At 62.2% G+C, this 17,995-nt stretch overlaps 1 protein-coding gene across 1 annotated transcript in view; it reads right to left on the reverse strand.

The window, feature by feature from the left end:
• Window positions 1-17,995, reverse strand: part of SLC39A4 (solute carrier family 39 member 4) — a 41,468-nt gene that overhangs the window by 10,666 nt on the left and 12,807 nt on the right. The window contains exons 3-6 of the mRNA XM_074985559.1: window positions 16,536-16,740; window positions 14,940-15,181; window positions 10,857-11,028; window positions 10,321-10,493 (exon numbers count right to left, since the gene is read on the reverse strand). Coding sequence (XP_074841660.1) covers window positions 10,321-10,493; window positions 10,857-11,028; window positions 14,940-15,181; window positions 16,536-16,740 — 792 coding nt within the window. The remainder of the gene's footprint in view (window positions 1-10,320; window positions 10,494-10,856; window positions 11,029-14,939; window positions 15,182-16,535; window positions 16,741-17,995) is intronic.

Genomic DNA, 17,995 nt, shown 5'->3' on the forward strand with positions numbered 1-17,995 from the left:
CTGCACACCCACACACCTATTCACCCACCTGCATGCCCACACGCCCATCTGCACACCCACACGCCCATCTGCACACCCCCACACCTATTCACCCACCTGCACGCCCACACGCCCATCTGCACACCCACACGCCCATCTGCACACCCACACGCCCATCTGCACACCCCCACACCTATTCACCCACCTGCACGCCCAAACACCCATCTGCACACCCCCACACCTATTCACCCACCTGCACACCCACACGCCCATCTGCACACCCCCACACCTATTCACCCACCTGCACGCCCAAACGCCCATCTGCACACCCACCTGCACGCCCACACGCCCATCTGCACACCCCCACACCTATTCACCCACCTGCACGCCCACACGCCCATCTGCACACCCCCACACCTATTCACCCACCTGCACGCCCAAACGCCCATCTGCACACCCACACGCCCATCTGCACACCCACACGCCCATCTGCACACTCACCTGCACGCCCACACGCCCATCTGCACACCCCCACACCTATTCACCCACCTGCACGCCCACACGCCCATCTGCACACCCCCACACCTATTCACCCACCTGCACGCCCAAACACCCATCTGCACACCCACACGCCCATCTGCACACCCCCACACCTATTCACCCACCTGCACGCCCAAACACCCATCTGCACACCCCCACACCTATTCACCCACCTGCACGCCCACACACCCATCTGCACACCCCCACACCTATTCACCCACCTGCACGCCCAAACGCCCATCTGCACACCCACACGCCCATCTGCACACCCCCACACCTATTCACCCACCTGCACGCCCACACGCCCATCTGCACACCCACACGCCCATCTGCACACCCACACGCCCATCTGCACACCCCCACACCTATTCACCCACCTGCACGCCCAAACACCCATCTGCACACCCCCACACCTATTCACCCACCTGCACACCCACACGCCCATCTGCACACCCCCACACCTATTCACCCACCTGCACGCCCAAACGCCCATCTGCACACCCACCTGCACGCCCACACGCCCATCTGCACACCCCCACACCTATTCACCCACCTGCACGCCCACACGCCCATCTGCACACCCCCACACCTATTCACCCACCTGCACGCCCAAACGCCCATCTGCACACCCACACGCCCATCTGCACACCCACACGCCCATCTGCACACTCACCTGCACGCCCACACGCCCATCTGCACACCCCCACACCTATTCACCCACCTGCACGCCCACACGCCCATCTGCACACCCCCACACCTATTCACCCACCTGCACGCCCACACGCCCATCTGCACGCCCACACGCCCATCTGCACACCCCCACACCTATTCACCCACCTGCACGCCCAAATGCCCATCTGCACACCCACACGCCCATCTGCACACCCACCTGCACGCCCACACGCCCATCTGCACACCCCCACACCTATTCACCCACCTGCATGCCCAAACGCCCATCTGCACACCCACACGCCCATCTGCACACCCACCTGCACGCCCACACGCCCATCTGCACACCCCCACACCTATTCACCCACCTGCACGCCCACACGCCCATCTGCACACCCCCACACCTATTCACCCACCTGCACGCCCAAACACCCATCTGCACACCCACACGCCCATCTGCACACCCCCACACCTATTCACCCACCTGCACGCCCAAACGTCCATCTGCACACCCCCACACCTATTCACCCACCTGCACGCCCACACACCCATCTGCACACCCCCACACCTATTCACCCACCTGCACGCCCAAACGCCCATCTGCACACCCACACACCTATTCACCCACCTGCATGCCCACACGCCCATCTGCACACCCACACGCCCATCTGCACACCCCCACACCTATTCACCCACCTGCACGCCCACACGCCCATCTGCACACCCACACGCCCATCTGCACACCCACACGCCCATCTGCACACCCCCACACCTATTCACCCACCTGCACGCCCAAACACCCATCTGCACACCCCCACACCTATTCACCCACCTGCACACCCACACGCCCATCTGCACACCCCCACACCTATTCACCCACCTGCACGCCCAAACGCCCATCTGCACACCCACCTGCACGCCCACACGCCCATCTGCACACCCCCACACCTATTCACCCACCTGCACGCCCACACGCCCATCTGCACACCCCCACACCTATTCACCCACCTGCACGCCCAAACGCCCATCTGCACACCCACACGCCCATCTGCACACCCACACGCCCATCTGCACACTCACCTGCACGCCCACACGCCCATCTGCACACCCCCACACCTATTCACCCACCTGCACGCCCACACGCCCATCTGCACACCCCCACACCTATTCACCCACCTGCACGCCCAAACGCCCATCTGCACACCCACACGCCCATCTGCACACCCCCACACCTATTCACCCACCTGCATGCCCAAACGCCCATCTGCACACCCCCACACCTATTCACCCACCTGCACGCCCACACACCCATCTGCACACCCCCACACCTATTCACCCACCTGCACGCCCAAACGCCCATCTGCACACCCACACACCTATTCACCCACTTGCACGCCCACACGCCCATCTGCACACCCACACGCCCATCTGCACACCCCCACACCTATTCACCCACCTGCACGCCCACACGCCCATCTGCACACCCACACGCCCATCTGCACACCCACACGCCCATCTGCACACCCCCACACCTATTCACCCACCTGCACGCCCAAACACCCATCTGCACACCCCCACACCTATTCACCCACCTGCACACCCACACGCCCATCTGCACACCCACACGCCCATCTGCACACCCCCACACCTATTCACCCACCTGCACGCCCAAACACCCATCTGCACACCCACACGCCCATCTCCACACCCCCACACCTATTCACCCACCTGCACGCCCAAACGCCCATCTGCACACCCACACGCCCATCTGCACACCCCCACACCTATTCACCCACCTGCACGCCCAAACGCCCATCTGCACACCCCCACACCTATTCACCCACCTGCACGCCCAAACACCCATCTGCACACCCACACGCCCATCTGCACACCCACACGCCCATCTGCACACCAACACACCTATTCACCCACCTGCACGCCCAAACGCCCATCTGCACACCCACACGCCCATCTGCACACCCCCACACCTATTCACCCACCTACACGCCCACACGCCCATCTGCACACCCCCACACCTATTCACCCACCTGTACGCCCAAACACCCATCTGCACACCCACACGCCCATCTGCACACCCACACGCCCATCTGCACACCCCCACACCTATTCACCCACCTGCACGCCCAAACACCCATCTGCACACCCACACGCCCATCTGCACACCCCCACACCTATTCACCCACCTGCAGGCCCAAACGCCCATCTGCATGCCCACACGCCCATCTGCACACCCACACACCCATCTGCACACCCCCACACCTATTCACCCACCTGCACGTCCAAACGCCCATCTGCACACCCACACGCCCATCTGCACACCCCCACACCTATTCACCCACCTGCACGCCCAAACGCCCATCTGCACACCCACATGCCCATCTGCACACCCCCACGCCTATTCACCCACCTGCACGCCCAAACACCCATCTGCACACCCACACGCCCATCTGCACACCCACACGCCCATCTGCACACCCCCACACCTATTCACCCACCTGCATGCCCAAACACCCATCTGCACACCCACACGCCCATCTGCACACCCCCACACCTATTCACCCACCTGCACGCCCAAACACCCATCTGCACACCCACACGCCCATCTGCACACCCCCACACCTATTCACCCACCTGCACGCCCAAATGCCCATCTGCATGCCCACACGCCCATCTGCACACCCACACGCCCATCTGCACACCCCCACACCTATTCACCCACCTGCACGCCCAAACGCCCATCTGCACACCCACATGCCCATCTGCACACCCCCACGCCTATTCACCCACCTGCACGCCCAAACGCCCATCTGCACACCCACATGCCCATCTGCACACTCCCACACCTATTCACCCACCTGCACGCCCAAACGCCCATCTGCACACCCACACACCCCTCTGCACACCCACATGCCCATCTGCACACCCCCACACCCCTCTGCACACCCTCACACCCCTCTGCACACCCCCACACCTATTCACCCACCTGCACGCCCAGTCACCCATCTGCACATCCACTCATCCATCTTCACACCCACTCACCCATCTGCACACCCACACAGCCACTCGCCCATCTGCCCTCCCACACACCCCTCTGCACACCCACTCGCCCATCTTCACACCCACTCATCCATCTGCACACACACTCACCCATCTGCACACCCACTCGCCCACCTGCACACCCACACGCCCATCTGCACACCCCCACACCTATTCACCCACCTGCACGCCCACACGCCCATCTGCACACCCACACACCCATCTGCACACCCACACGCCCATCTGCACACCCCCACACCTATTCACCCACCTGCACGCCCAAACGCCCATCTGCACACCCACACACCTATTCACCCACCTGCACGCCCACACGCCCACCTGCACACCCACACGCCCATCTGCACACCCACACGCCCATCTGCACACCCCCACGCCTATTCACCCATCTGCACACCCCCACACCTATTCACCCACCTGCACACCCACACGCCCATCTGCACACCCACACGCCCATCTGCACACCCCCACACCTATTCACCCACCTGCACGCCCACACGCCCATCTGCACACCCCCACACCTATTCACCCACCTGCACGCCCAAACACCCATCTGCACACCCCCACACCTATTCACCCACCTGCACACCCACATGCCCATCTGCACACCCACACGCCCATCTGCACACCCCCACACCTATTCACCCACCTGCACGCCCACACGCCCATCTGCACACCCCCACACCTATTCACCCACCTGCATGCCCAAACGCCCATCTTCACACCCACACGCCCATCTGCACACCCACCTGCACGCCCACACGCCCATCTGCACACCCCCACACCTATTCACCCACCTGCACGCCCACACGCCCATCTGCACACCCCCACACCTATTCACCCACCTGCACGCCCAAACACCCATCTGCACACCCACACGCCCATCTGCACACCCCCACACCTATTCACCCACCTGCACGCCCAAACACCCATCTGCACACCCCCACACCTATTCACCCACCTGCACGCCCACACACCCATCTGCACACCCCCACACCTATTCACCCACCTGCACGCCCAAACGCCCATCTGCACACCCACACGCCCATCTGCACACCCCCACACCTATTCACCCACCTGCACGCCCACACGCCCATCTGCACACCCACACGCCCATCTGCACACCCACACGCCCATCTGCACACCCCCACACCTATTCACCCACCTGCACGCCCAAACACCCATCTGCACACCCCCACACCTATTCACCCACCTGCACACCCACACGCCCATCTGCACACCCCCACACCTATTCACCCACCTGCACGCCCAAACGCCCATCTGCACACCCACCTGCACGCCCACACGCCCATCTGCACACCCCCACACCTATTCACCCACCTGCACGCCCACACGCCCATCTGCACACCCCCACACCTATTCACCCACCTGCACGCCCAAACGCCCATCTGCACACCCACACGCCCATCTGCACACCCACACACCCATCTGCACACCCACACGCCCATCTGCACACCCCCACACCTATTCACCCACCTGCACGCCCAAACGCCCATCTGCACACCCACACACCTATTCACCCACCTGCACGCCCACACGCCCACCTGCACACCCACACGCCCATCTGCACACCCACACGCCCATCTGCACACCCCCACGCCTATTCACCCATCTGCACGCCCAAACACCCATCTGCACACCCCCACACCTATTCACCCATCTGCACACCCCCACACCTATTCACCCACCTGCACACCCACACGCCCATCTGCACACCCACACGCCCATCTGCACACCCCCACACCTATTCACCCACCTGCACGCCCACACGCCCATCTGCACACCCCCACACCTATTCACCCACCTGCACGCCCAAACACCCATCTGCACACCCCCACACCTATTCACCCACCTGCACACCCACATGCCCATCTGCACACCCACACGCCCATCTGCACACCCCCACACCTATTCACCCACCTGCACGCCCACACGCCCATCTGCACACCCCCACACCTATTCACCCACCTGCATGCCCAAACGCCCATCTTCACACCCACACGCCCATCTGCACACCCACCTGCACGCCCACACGCCCATCTGCACACCCCCACACCTATTCACCCACCTGCACGCCCACACACCCATCTGCACACCCCCACACCTATTCACCCACCTGCACGCCCAAACACCCATCTGCACACCCACACGCCCATCTGCACACCCCCACACCTATTCACCCACCTGCACGCCCAAACACCCATCTGCACACCCCCACACCTATTCACCCACCTGCACGCCCACACACCCATCTGCACACCCCCACACCTATTCACCCACCTGCACGCCCAAACGCCCATCTGCACACCCACACGCCCATCTGCACACCCCCACACCTATTCACCCACCTGCACGCCCACACGCCCATCTGCACACCCACACGCCCATCTGCACACCCACACGCCCATCTGCACACCCCCACACCTATTCACCCACCTGCACGCCCAAACACCCATCTGCACACCCCCACACCTATTCACCCACCTGCACACCCACACGCCCATCTGCACACCCCCACACCTATTCACCCACCTGCACGCCCAAACGCCCATCTGCACACCCACCTGCACGCCCACACGCCCATCTGCACACCCCCACACCTATTCACCCACCTGCACGCCCACACGCCCATCTGCACACCCCCACACCTATTCACCCACCTGCACGCCCAAACGCCCATCTGCACACCCACACGCCCATCTGCACACCCACACGCCCATCTGCACACTCACCTGCACGCCCACACGCCCATCTGCACACCCCCACACCTATTCACCCACCTGCACGCCCACACGCCCATCTGCACACCCCCACACCTATTCACCCACCTGCACGCCCACACGCCCATCTGCACGCCCACACGCCCATCTGCACACCCCCACACCTATTCACCCACCTGCACGCCCAAATGCCCATCTGCACACCCACACGCCCATCTGCACACCCACCTGCACGCCCACACGCCCATCTGCACACCCCCACACCTATTCACCCACCTGCATGCCCAAACGCCCATCTGCACACCCACACGCCCATCTGCACACCCACCTGCACGCCCACACGCCCATCTGCACACCCCCACACCTATTCACCCACCTGCACGCCCACACGCCCATCTGCACACCCCCACACCTATTCACCCACCTGCACGCCCAAACACCCATCTGCACACCCACACGCCCATCTGCACACCCCCACACCTATTCACCCACCTGCACGCCCAAACGCCCATCTGCACACCCCCACACCTATTCACCCACCTGCACGCCCACACACCCATCTGCACACCCCCACACCTATTCACCCACCTGCACGCCCAAACGCCCATCTGCACACCCACACACCTATTCACCCACCTGCATGCCCACACGCCCATCTGCACACCCACACGCCCATCTGCACACCCCCACACCTATTCACCCACCTGCACGCCCACACGCCCATCTGCACACCCACACGCCCATCTGCACACCCACACGCCCATCTGCACACCCCCACACCTATTCACCCACCTGCACGCCCAAACACCCATCTGCACACCCCCACACCTATTCACCCACCTGCACACCCACACGCCCATCTGCACACCCCCACACCTATTCACCCACCTGCACGCCCAAACGCCCATCTGCACACCCACCTGCACGCCCACACGCCCATCTGCACACCCCCACACCTATTCACCCACCTGCACGCCCACACGCCCATCTGCACACCCCCACACCTATTCACCCACCTGCACGCCCAAACGCCCATCTGCACACCCACACGCCCATCTGCACACCCACACGCCCATCTGCACACTCACCTGCACGCCCACACGCCCATCTGCACACCCCCACACCTATTCACCCACCTGCACGCCCACACGCCCATCTGCACACCCCCACACCTATTCACCCACCTGCACGCCCAAACGCCCATCTGCACACCCACACGCCCATCTGCACACCCCCACACCTATTCACCCACCTGCATGCCCAAACGCCCATCTGCACACCCCCACACCTATTCACCCACCTGCACGCCCACACACCCATCTGCACACCCCCACACCTATTCACCCACCTGCACGCCCAAACGCCCATCTGCACACCCACACACCTATTCACCCACTTGCACGCCCACACGCCCATCTGCACACCCACACGCCCATCTGCACACCCCCACACCTATTCACCCACCTGCACGCCCACACGCCCATCTGCACACCCACACGCCCATCTGCACACCCACACGCCCATCTGCACACCCCCACACCTATTCACCCACCTGCATGCCCAAACACCCATCTGCACACCCCCACACCTATTCACCCACCTGCACACCCACACGCCCATCTGCACACCCACACGCCCATCTGCACACCCCCACACCTATTCACCCACCTGCACGCCCAAACACCCATCTGCACACCCACACGCCCATCTCCACACCCCCACACCTATTCACCCACCTGCACGCCCAAACGCCCATCTGCACACCCACACGCCCATCTGCACACCCCCACACCTATTCACCCACCTGCACGCCCAAACGCCCATCTGCACACCCCCACACCTATTCACCCACCTGCACGCCCAAACACCCATCTGCACACCCACACGCCCATCTGCACACCCACACGCCCATCTGCACACCCACACACCTATTCACCCACCTGCACGCCCAAACGCCCATCTGCACACCCACACGCCCATCTGCACACCCCCACACCTATTCACCCACCTACACGCCCACACGCCCATCTGCACACCCCCACACCTATTCACCCACCTGCACGCCCAAACACCCATCTGCACACCCACACGCCCATCTGCACACCCACACGCCCATCTGCACACCCCCACACCTATTCACCCACCTGCACGCCCAAACACCCATCTGCACACCCACACGCCCATCTGCACACCCCCACACCTATTCACCCACCTGCAGGCCCAAACGCCCATCTGCATGCCCACACGCCCATCTGCACACCCACACACCCATCTGCACACCCCCACACCTATTCACCCACCTGCACGTCCAAACGCCCATCTGCACACCCACACGCCCATCTGCACACCCCCACACCTATTCACCCACCTGCACGCCCAAACGCCCATCTGCACACCCACATGCCCATCTGCACACCCCCACGCCTATTCACCCACCTGCACGCCCAAACACCCATCTGCACACCCACACGCCCATCTGCACACCCACACGCCCATCTGCACACCCCCACACCTATTCACCCACCTGCATGCCCAAACACCCATCTGCACACCCACACGCCCATCTGCACACCCCCACACCTATTCACCCACCTGCACGCCCAAACACCCATCTGCACACCCACACGCCCATCTGCACACCCCCACACCTATTCACCCACCTGCACGCCCAAATGCCCATCTGCATGCCCACACGCCCATCTGCACACCCACACGCCCATCTGCACACCCCCACACCTATTCACCCACCTGCACGCCCAAACGCCCATCTGCACACCCACATGCCCATCTGCACACCCCCACGCCTATTCACCCACCTGCACGCCCAAACGCCCATCTGCACACCCACATGCCCATCTGCACACTCCCACACCTATTCACCCACCTGCACGCCCAAACGCCCATCTGCACACCCACACACCCCTCTGCACACCCACATGCCCATCTGCACACCCCCACACCCCTCTGCACACCCTCACACCCCTCTGCACACCCCCACACCTATTCACCCACCTGCACGCCCAGTCACCCATCTGCACATCCACTCATCCATCTTCACACCCACTCACCCATCTGCACACCCACACAGCCACTCGCCCATCTGCCCTCCCACACACCCCTCTGCACACCCACTCGCCCATCTTCACACCCACTCATCCATCTGCACACACACTCACCCATCTGCACACCCACTCGCCCACCTGCACACCCACTCGCCCACCTGCACACCCACACACCTATTCACCCGTCTGCCCACCCCCTACCCCCGGTTCCACGCAGCGCTCCTAGTCCCCTGGGGGGTCCCATGGCAGCTCACCTGGGGGATGAGGTGGAGTACGGCGTCCCCCGTGAGCGAGCCCACAGCCAGGCTGACAAAGCCCTGGATGACGTAGGGGTAAGCGCCGGCGCAGGCGGTGCACAGGAGCAGGACGATGCCAAACAGTGCACACAGGCAGATCACCAGCGTGGCCAGCGAACCATAGATGTACCCTGCACAGAGCGGGGCCATTACCACCCTGGCCCGGAAACCCCGGCCTGCTGGGGGCCTGCAGCCCTGGCCGGTTCCTCCCCACACACCTGGGGCTGGAAGGAGCATTCGTCCCTGCAGGGCACAGGGCACGGAGGGGGCAGGGGCTCTGCTCGGTTCTGGGATGTGAGCTGCTGTGCGGCCACAGAAGCACCAGACCCACCCGCTCCCATGCCACCACCAGGGGGTCAGAAAGGGAGAGGTGCCGGGGGCTGGCCCTGGATCCAGCCCAGATGGGACCTATCCCACAGGCACCGCCAAGCACAGCGGCAGGACGCCCCCCGCCCCCTCCTGCCCAGCCATGGCTCAGCACAGAAGGGGCTCACTCTCTGCCACGGTGAGCCGGCTGTCGGGCACGCTCTGCTGAGGGAGGGCACAGGCCCGGCTGAGCTGCTGCTGGATCAGAGCGGGGCTGAGGCTGGCGAAGTCAGGGCCGGAGATCCCTGCGCTGGGGTCCAGGCTGTAGATCTGCAGGAGCTCGCTGGGGCTCAGGCACAGCTGGAAACACAGACAGTGAGAAACGGAAGGTGGCAGTAGGAGCCTACCCACGGATCTGCCCCACAGAGCCCCCTGCAGCCCCCCCGCACCCCCAGCAGAGCTCCCTGTGGTACACAGCCCACCACAGAGCCCCCTACGGCCCCCAGGCCCCCAGCAGAGCCCCCTATGGCCCCAGCCCCCAGCAGAGCCCCCTCTGGTACACAGCCCCCCACAGAGCCCCCTATGGTCCCCAGAGCCCCCTGTGGTACACTGCCCCCCACAGAGCCCCCTATAGCCCCCAGACCCCCAGCAGAGCCCCCTGTGGTACACAGCCCCCCAGCAGAGCCTCCTATGGCCCCCAGGCCCCTAGCAGAGCCCCCTGTGGCACACAGCCCCCCACAGAACCCCCTATGGCCCCAGCCCCCAGCAGAGCCCCCTGTGGTACACAGCCCCCCACAGAGCCCCCTGTGGCCCAGCCCCCTGGCAGAGCCCCCTGTGGTACACAGCCCCCCAGCAGAGCCCCCTGGGGCCTACGCCTTCCCCCTTACAGCCAACAGCTTTGTTCGGGGACGGTGACACAAGCCCTGAGGTAAGTGGGGAAGGAAGGAGGAATAACAAAGGACGACCACTCGTTCGAAAGGAGAAAGTCGGCCAATCAGCTAATTATCTCAGGTGTTTCTACAGGAATGCGAGAAGCCTGGGAAACAAACAGGAGAAATTAGAGACCCTGGCAGAGTCAAAGGAGTATGAGGTGACTGGAAGAACGGAGACATGGTGGGATGAGACACATAACTGGAGCACGGTCATGGAATGGTATAAACTGCTCAGGAAGGACAGGCTGGGGGGAAAAGGAGGAGGCGTTGAGCTCCATGTGTGGGAGCAGCATGATGGCTCAGAGCTCCAGTATATGGAGGGATAAAAGCCAGTTGAGAGTCTTTGGGTTGAGCTTAGAGGCGGAAGTAACAGAGGTGATGTTGTGGTTGGTGTCTGCTACAGGCCACCAGATCAGGGGCTGAGACGAAGGAGGATTTCTTCAGACAGCGAAGAGAAGCTTCCAAATTCCAGGCCCTGGTTCTCAAGGGAGACTTTAATCATCCGGACATTTGTTGGGAGACCAGTACAGCAGCACACAGAGAATCCAGGAAGTTTTTGGAGAATGTTGGGGATAACTTCTTGGTACAAGTGCTGAAGGAACCAACCAGGGGCCGTGCGCAGCTTGAGCTGCTGCTCACAAACAGGGAGGAACTAGCAGGAGAAGTAGAAGTGGGTGGCAACCTGGGCTGCAGTGACCATGAGATGGTGGATTTCAGGATCCTGACAAAAGGAAGAAAGGAGAGCAGTAAAATGGAGACCCTTGATTTCAGGAGAGCAGACTTCGACTCCCTGAGAGAACTGATAGGCAGGATCTCCTGGGAAATGAAGACGAAAGGGAAAGGGGCACAGGAGAACTGGAAGTATTTTAAAGAAGTCTTACTGAAGGCACAGGAACAAACAACCCCGACGTACAGTAAGAAACGCAAATCTGGTAGGCAACCAGGTTGGCTTACCATGGAAATCCTTGGTCAGCTTATACTGAAAAAGGATGGGTATGAGAAGTGGAAACTTGGACAGATGACTAAGGAGGTGTAGAAATAAAGGGCTGGAAAATGCCGGGTAGTAATCAAGACAGCAAAGGCACAATTGGAACTGCAGCTGGCAAGGGATGTGAAGGGTAACAAGAAGAGTTTCTACAGGCCTGTTAATAATAAGAGGGTTATCAGGGAAGGTGTGGGGTCATTACTGGAGGAGAGAGGTAACCTAGTAGCAGATGATGTAAGAAAAGCTGAAGAACTCAATGGTTTTTCCTGCCTCTGTCTTCACAGACAAGGACAGCTCCCACACTACAGCACTAGGCAATGCAGTATGGGAAGAAGGTGGACAGCCCTCGGTGGGGGAAGAGTGGGTTAAGAGCTATTTAGAAAAGCTAGATGCACACAAATCCGTGGGTCCAGGTTTAATGCATCCAAGGGTACTTAGGGAACTGGCAGATGTCATTGTGGAGCCTTTGGCCATTAGCTCTGAAAACTTGTGGAGATGGGGAGAGGTCCTGGATGACTGGAAAAAGGCAAACGTAGCGCCCATCTTTAAAAAAGGAAAGAAGGACAATCCAGGGAACTCTAGACTGGTCAGCCTTACCTCAGTCCCTGGAAGAGGGGAAAGTGATCAAGAGCAGTCAGCATGGATTCACCAAGGGCAGGTCGTGTCTGATCAATCTGATTAGCTTCTATGATGAGGTAACTGGCTTTGTGGACGTGGAGAGGTCAATGGATGTTTGAAGTGGAGTGCCTGTTCTAGGGCTGGTGTTGTTCAACATCTTTATTAATGACTTGGCTGAGGGGAGGGATTGCCCCCTCCGCAAATTTGCAGACTACACTAAGCTAGGGAGAGAGGGAGATACACTAGAGGGCAGGGACAGGGTCCAGAGTGACCTAGATAAATTGCAGGACTGGGCCAAAAGAAATCAGGTGAGGTTCAACAGGGAGAAGTGCAGAGTCCAGCACTTAGGACGGAAGAATGCCAGCCACTGTTACAGGCTGGGGGCCGACTGGCTAAGTAGCAGCACAGCAGAAAAAGACCTGGGGATTACAGTGGATGAGAGGCTGGGTAGGAGCTAACAGTGGCCCTTGTAGCCAAGAAGGCTAACGGCATAGTGGGGTGCATTAGGAGGAGCATTTCCAGCAGGTCTAGAGAAGTTATCATTCCCCTCTACTCGGCACTGCTGAGGCCACATCTGGAGTATTGCGTCCAGTTCTGGGCTGCCAGTATAGAAAGGATGTGAATGCATTGGAGTAGGTCCAGTGGAGGGCAACAAAAATGATTAGGGGGTTGGTGCACGTGACGTATGAGGAGAGGGTGAGGGATTTGGGCTTGTCTGGTTTGCAGAAGAGAAGACTGACGGGCAGTTTGATAGCAGCCTTCAACTTCCTGAAGGGGAGCTCTCAAGAGGAGGGTGAGAAACTGTTCTCAGTGGTGTCAGACGGCAGAACAAGGAGCGATGGTCTGAAGTTACAGAGGGGGAGGTGTAGGTTGGATATTAGAAAAAAACTACATCCCCAGGAGGGTGGTGAAGCACTGGAATGTGTTGCCTAGAGAGGTGGTGGAATCGCCAGCCCTGGAGGTTTTTAAGTCCTGGCTGGACAAGGTCCTGGCTGGGATGATTTAGTTGGGATTGATCCTGCTTTGGGCAGGGGGCTGGACTCAATGACCTCCTGAGGTCCCTGCCAGCGCTGGGACTCTCTGAGTCTATGAACTGCCCCCCAGCAGAACTCCCCTGTGGCACGAGGCCCCGACAGAGCCCCGTGCAGCTCAGCTGAGCCCCACTTGGCTCGCAGCCTCCTGCTCCCCCGGGCAGAGCCCTCTGCAGCCCACAGAACCCTTGTCTGGCTGCGGGTGGCTTCGACGGGCTCTCCTTTCCCCAGATGGATCCCCTTCTGGCGCTCGGGAGCCGGCCCTGCCCCAGTTCACTGCCAGCGCCAGGCCCGAGCGTGGCCTCCACACTGCAGGGGCTAGTGGGCCTTTGCTTCCCTCTGCTGGGACCTGCCTCAAGGTCTGAGGCTGGACCTGACCTGGCCCCAAACTCAGGCCTTGTGATCGCCCGACCCTGCCCGCAGGCTGCTGCCAGGCAGCGCCAGCTGCCAGGGGAAGGGCAGTTCTCAGCCCTGGGCGGGAGCGTGGCTGGGGCGGGGGGAGCTGGGGTCAGGACTCCTGGGTCCGACTGCAGGACAGCTCCCCTCTGATTGTGGGGAGAAGACTGACCGGGGCTGGGGCCGATGGGGGGCTGGGGATCGGGGGGGGCAGGGCTAAGCAGCCCGGGGCTGGGGCTCACACCCAGCAGGACACAACGGGGGGCCCTGCCCTGGATGCAGGGTGCCTGGGCCAGGCCTGCTGCCTACCGTGTCCCAGACGAGCCCAGGACTGCCCGACTCCCCCTGAGCAGGGAGGCTCCGTGGCAGCTGCCTGGGCGTGGCACCGTGGCGGGGGCCCAAGCGATCCACAGGGCCGGTGTGGTTGCCGTGGCGTCGGCTGTCACGGGGACCTGGTGTCGTCGGGTCCCCCAGCGCGGCGTTGTCATGGTGATGGTCTCCGTGCTCGTCCTTGGGTCCCAGGGCCAGCTGGCCCATCAGCGTGGTCAGGCCTGTCACACGCCAAGCCCGTCAGGCAGGCTCCCCTGCCCCCCACCCCTGCAGGATCGGACCCCCAACCACAGCCCACCCCCGCGCAGCCCCTCGCCCGGCTCCTGCCCCATCCCAGCCTGACTCCCCATAACCCTCATCCCCCCACTGGGCTCTCCCCCCTCACAGCCCCTCGCCCGGCTCCTGCCCCATCCCAGCCCGACTCCCCATAGCCCTCATCCCCCCACTGGGCTCTCCCCCCTCACAGCCCCTCGCCCGGCTCCTGCCCCATCCCAGCCCGACCCCCATAGCCCTCATCCCCCCACTGGGCTCTCCCCCCTCACAGCCCCTCGCCCGGCTCCTGCCCCATCCCAGCCCGACCCCCATAACCCTCATCCCCCCACTGGGCTCTCCCCCCTCACAGCCCCTCGCCCGGCTCCTGCCCCATCCCAGCCCGACTCCCCATAGCCCTCATCCCCCCCACTGGGCTCTCCCCCCTCACAGCCCCTCACCCGGCTCCTGCCCCATCCCAGCCCGACTCCCCATAGCCCTCATCCCCCCACTGGGCTCTCCCCCCTCACAGCCCCTCGCCCGGCTCCTGCCCCATCCCAGCCCGACTCCCCATAGCCCTCATCCCCCCACTGGGCTCTCCCCCCTCACAGCCCCTCACCCGGCTCCTGCCCCATCCCAGCCCGACCCCCATAACCCTCATCCCCCCACTGGGCTCTCCCCCCTCACAGCCCCTCACCCGGCTCCTGCCCCATCCCAGCCCGACCCCCATAACCCTCATCCCCCCACTGGGCTCTCCCCCCTCACAGCCCCTCGCCCGGCTCCTGCCCCATCCCAGCCCGACCCCCATAACCCTCATCCCCCCACTGGGCTCTCCCCCCTCACAGCCCATCGCCCGGCTCCTGCCCCATCCCAGCCCACCCCCCCAATAACCCTCACCCCCCACCCAGTCATGCCTGCAGGATCAGACCCCCAACCACAGCTCACCCCCTGCAGCCCCTCACCCAGCTTCTGCCCCATCCCCAGCCTGCCCCGCTGTAACCCTCACCCCCTGCCCTGCTGGACTCCCCCCTCACCTGCTGCCCCCCATCTCCCCGCCCAGTCACCCCGGCAGGAGCGGCCCCCCCGCCAGCAGCCCCTTGCCTGTTGGTGAAGCTGCCCACGCCAAGCGCTAGCTGTCCATGGAGCTGGACTCATTGCCGGGTGCCAGCCTGCCCCATAGGGCAGGGGCTCAGTAGAGCGCTGGGCTGGGTCTGCTCCAGAAGAGCCCTCCCTCCCCAGGCCCCCCGCTGAGCCTGCCGCACAGGCTCTTGGGGCCCTGCCAGGAGAGCCCCTTGGTTGCCCCGGGCGATGGCTGCCCCATCTCACCTGCCAGCGTCAGGTTGTGGGACTCGTTGCCGTAGCGACGGAAGAGGTACCCCAGGAAGTAGTGGGGGGGCGGCAGGGCCTGGAAGCAGTCCCCCTGCAGCACGTGGTACGCGACCGTCACCAGCTCCCGCCCAGCCCCCTCGGCTGCCACCCGGCCCGAGACCAGGGCGCTCTCCCGCAGGACGGCGTCTGCGTCCAGGCACGGCTGGGGAAGAAAGGCCTGATGAGAGCAGCTCCCAGCCCACCCCACCTCCCCGCCGAAGCTCTGGGATCCTCCAGCCGCCTGTGGGGGGGTGGGGGGGGCGCGAGGGCAGGCTTAGGGGGTTGAGAAGGAGAGGGAGGGGACCCACCACAAGATGAGCCCTGCCACTGCACAAGTTCTGGGCTCTGCCCTCTGGCTGGGGGGTTGAGACCAGCTGCCGTCCCAGCCCCCAATCAATGGGGTGGGCTTAGAAACACCCCTGGGGGCAGCTCCTGCTTTTCTGAGCAGCTGGCAGGGGTGGAACCTGCTGGGGCTTTGGGCAGTGAGTTGCCCATAATCCCCTGACTCCTGGGCCTGGAGCCGCAGGACCCGGGGTCACGGGCAGAGGGGCTGAGCCAGGTCCTCCTCTGCATGTTGATGTTTTCAGAGAGCTACTCTAAGCTGGCCGCAGCGTCCGCCCTCGTGCCCCAGCTCTGCCAGGGAGGGTGGTACAGCCATGCCCCAGGGGCTGCAGGACTTGAGTTTAATAGTCAGTGCACAGGGCCAGCGGGCGGGAATGGGATTGTGCAAAACCCAACACAATCTACATCAGCCACTGTTACACCACAGCACACTGCAAACCTGCAGAGCACACGCCAGCTCGTTATGCTGAAAGGAGGGAAGCCAGGGCTGAATGAGTGCTTCCTGCCAGCTCCTACGGGGGGGTCCCAGCAGCGCTAACTGGGAGTGAGGAGAAACCCTAGGCCCATTTCTGTACACACTTGCCACTTGCTCTGCTTAGATTGCTGGCTAGTCAACAGGTGGCACTCACTGTAATCAGCTGGGCCAGTGTCGGGTCACAATTACGTTGGTCTGAATGCAGAGATGGTGAGATATGGTTCCCTGTGTTCTTCTTGGCAGTTTGTGTTATAATTATTGTGGGAATACAGAAAAGCAGAACTGTGCTTAACCTGTCCCAAAGCAGGGAATCACCCTTGGCTGGAAGAAGCTCAGTAGGCCAGGGGATCTCATGTCAGAGTCCTGGGAAAGTGCGGGGTGGGGGAGAGGAGGCGGCGGGGGCAGGGCTCCCACTCAGAAAAATCAACTAGTGTCTGGTGTAAAACTGGTTCTTTCTGTTCCTCCCTTTGTTCAGAGAAGAGAACTAAATAGGCTCTATTAGGTGCCTCCTTTCTTTATAAGTTGCTCAATCAGAGCTGAAAGCATTGGTGGCAGGACTGCAGTTCTACTCAGAGCTAAAATCACTGAGCACTGAAGTCAC

Source organism: Carettochelys insculpta, chromosome 2 (genome assembly GCF_033958435.1).
Source record: "Carettochelys insculpta isolate YL-2023 chromosome 2, ASM3395843v1, whole genome shotgun sequence".
Classification (NCBI taxonomy): Eukaryota; Metazoa; Chordata; order Testudines; family Carettochelyidae; genus Carettochelys; species Carettochelys insculpta.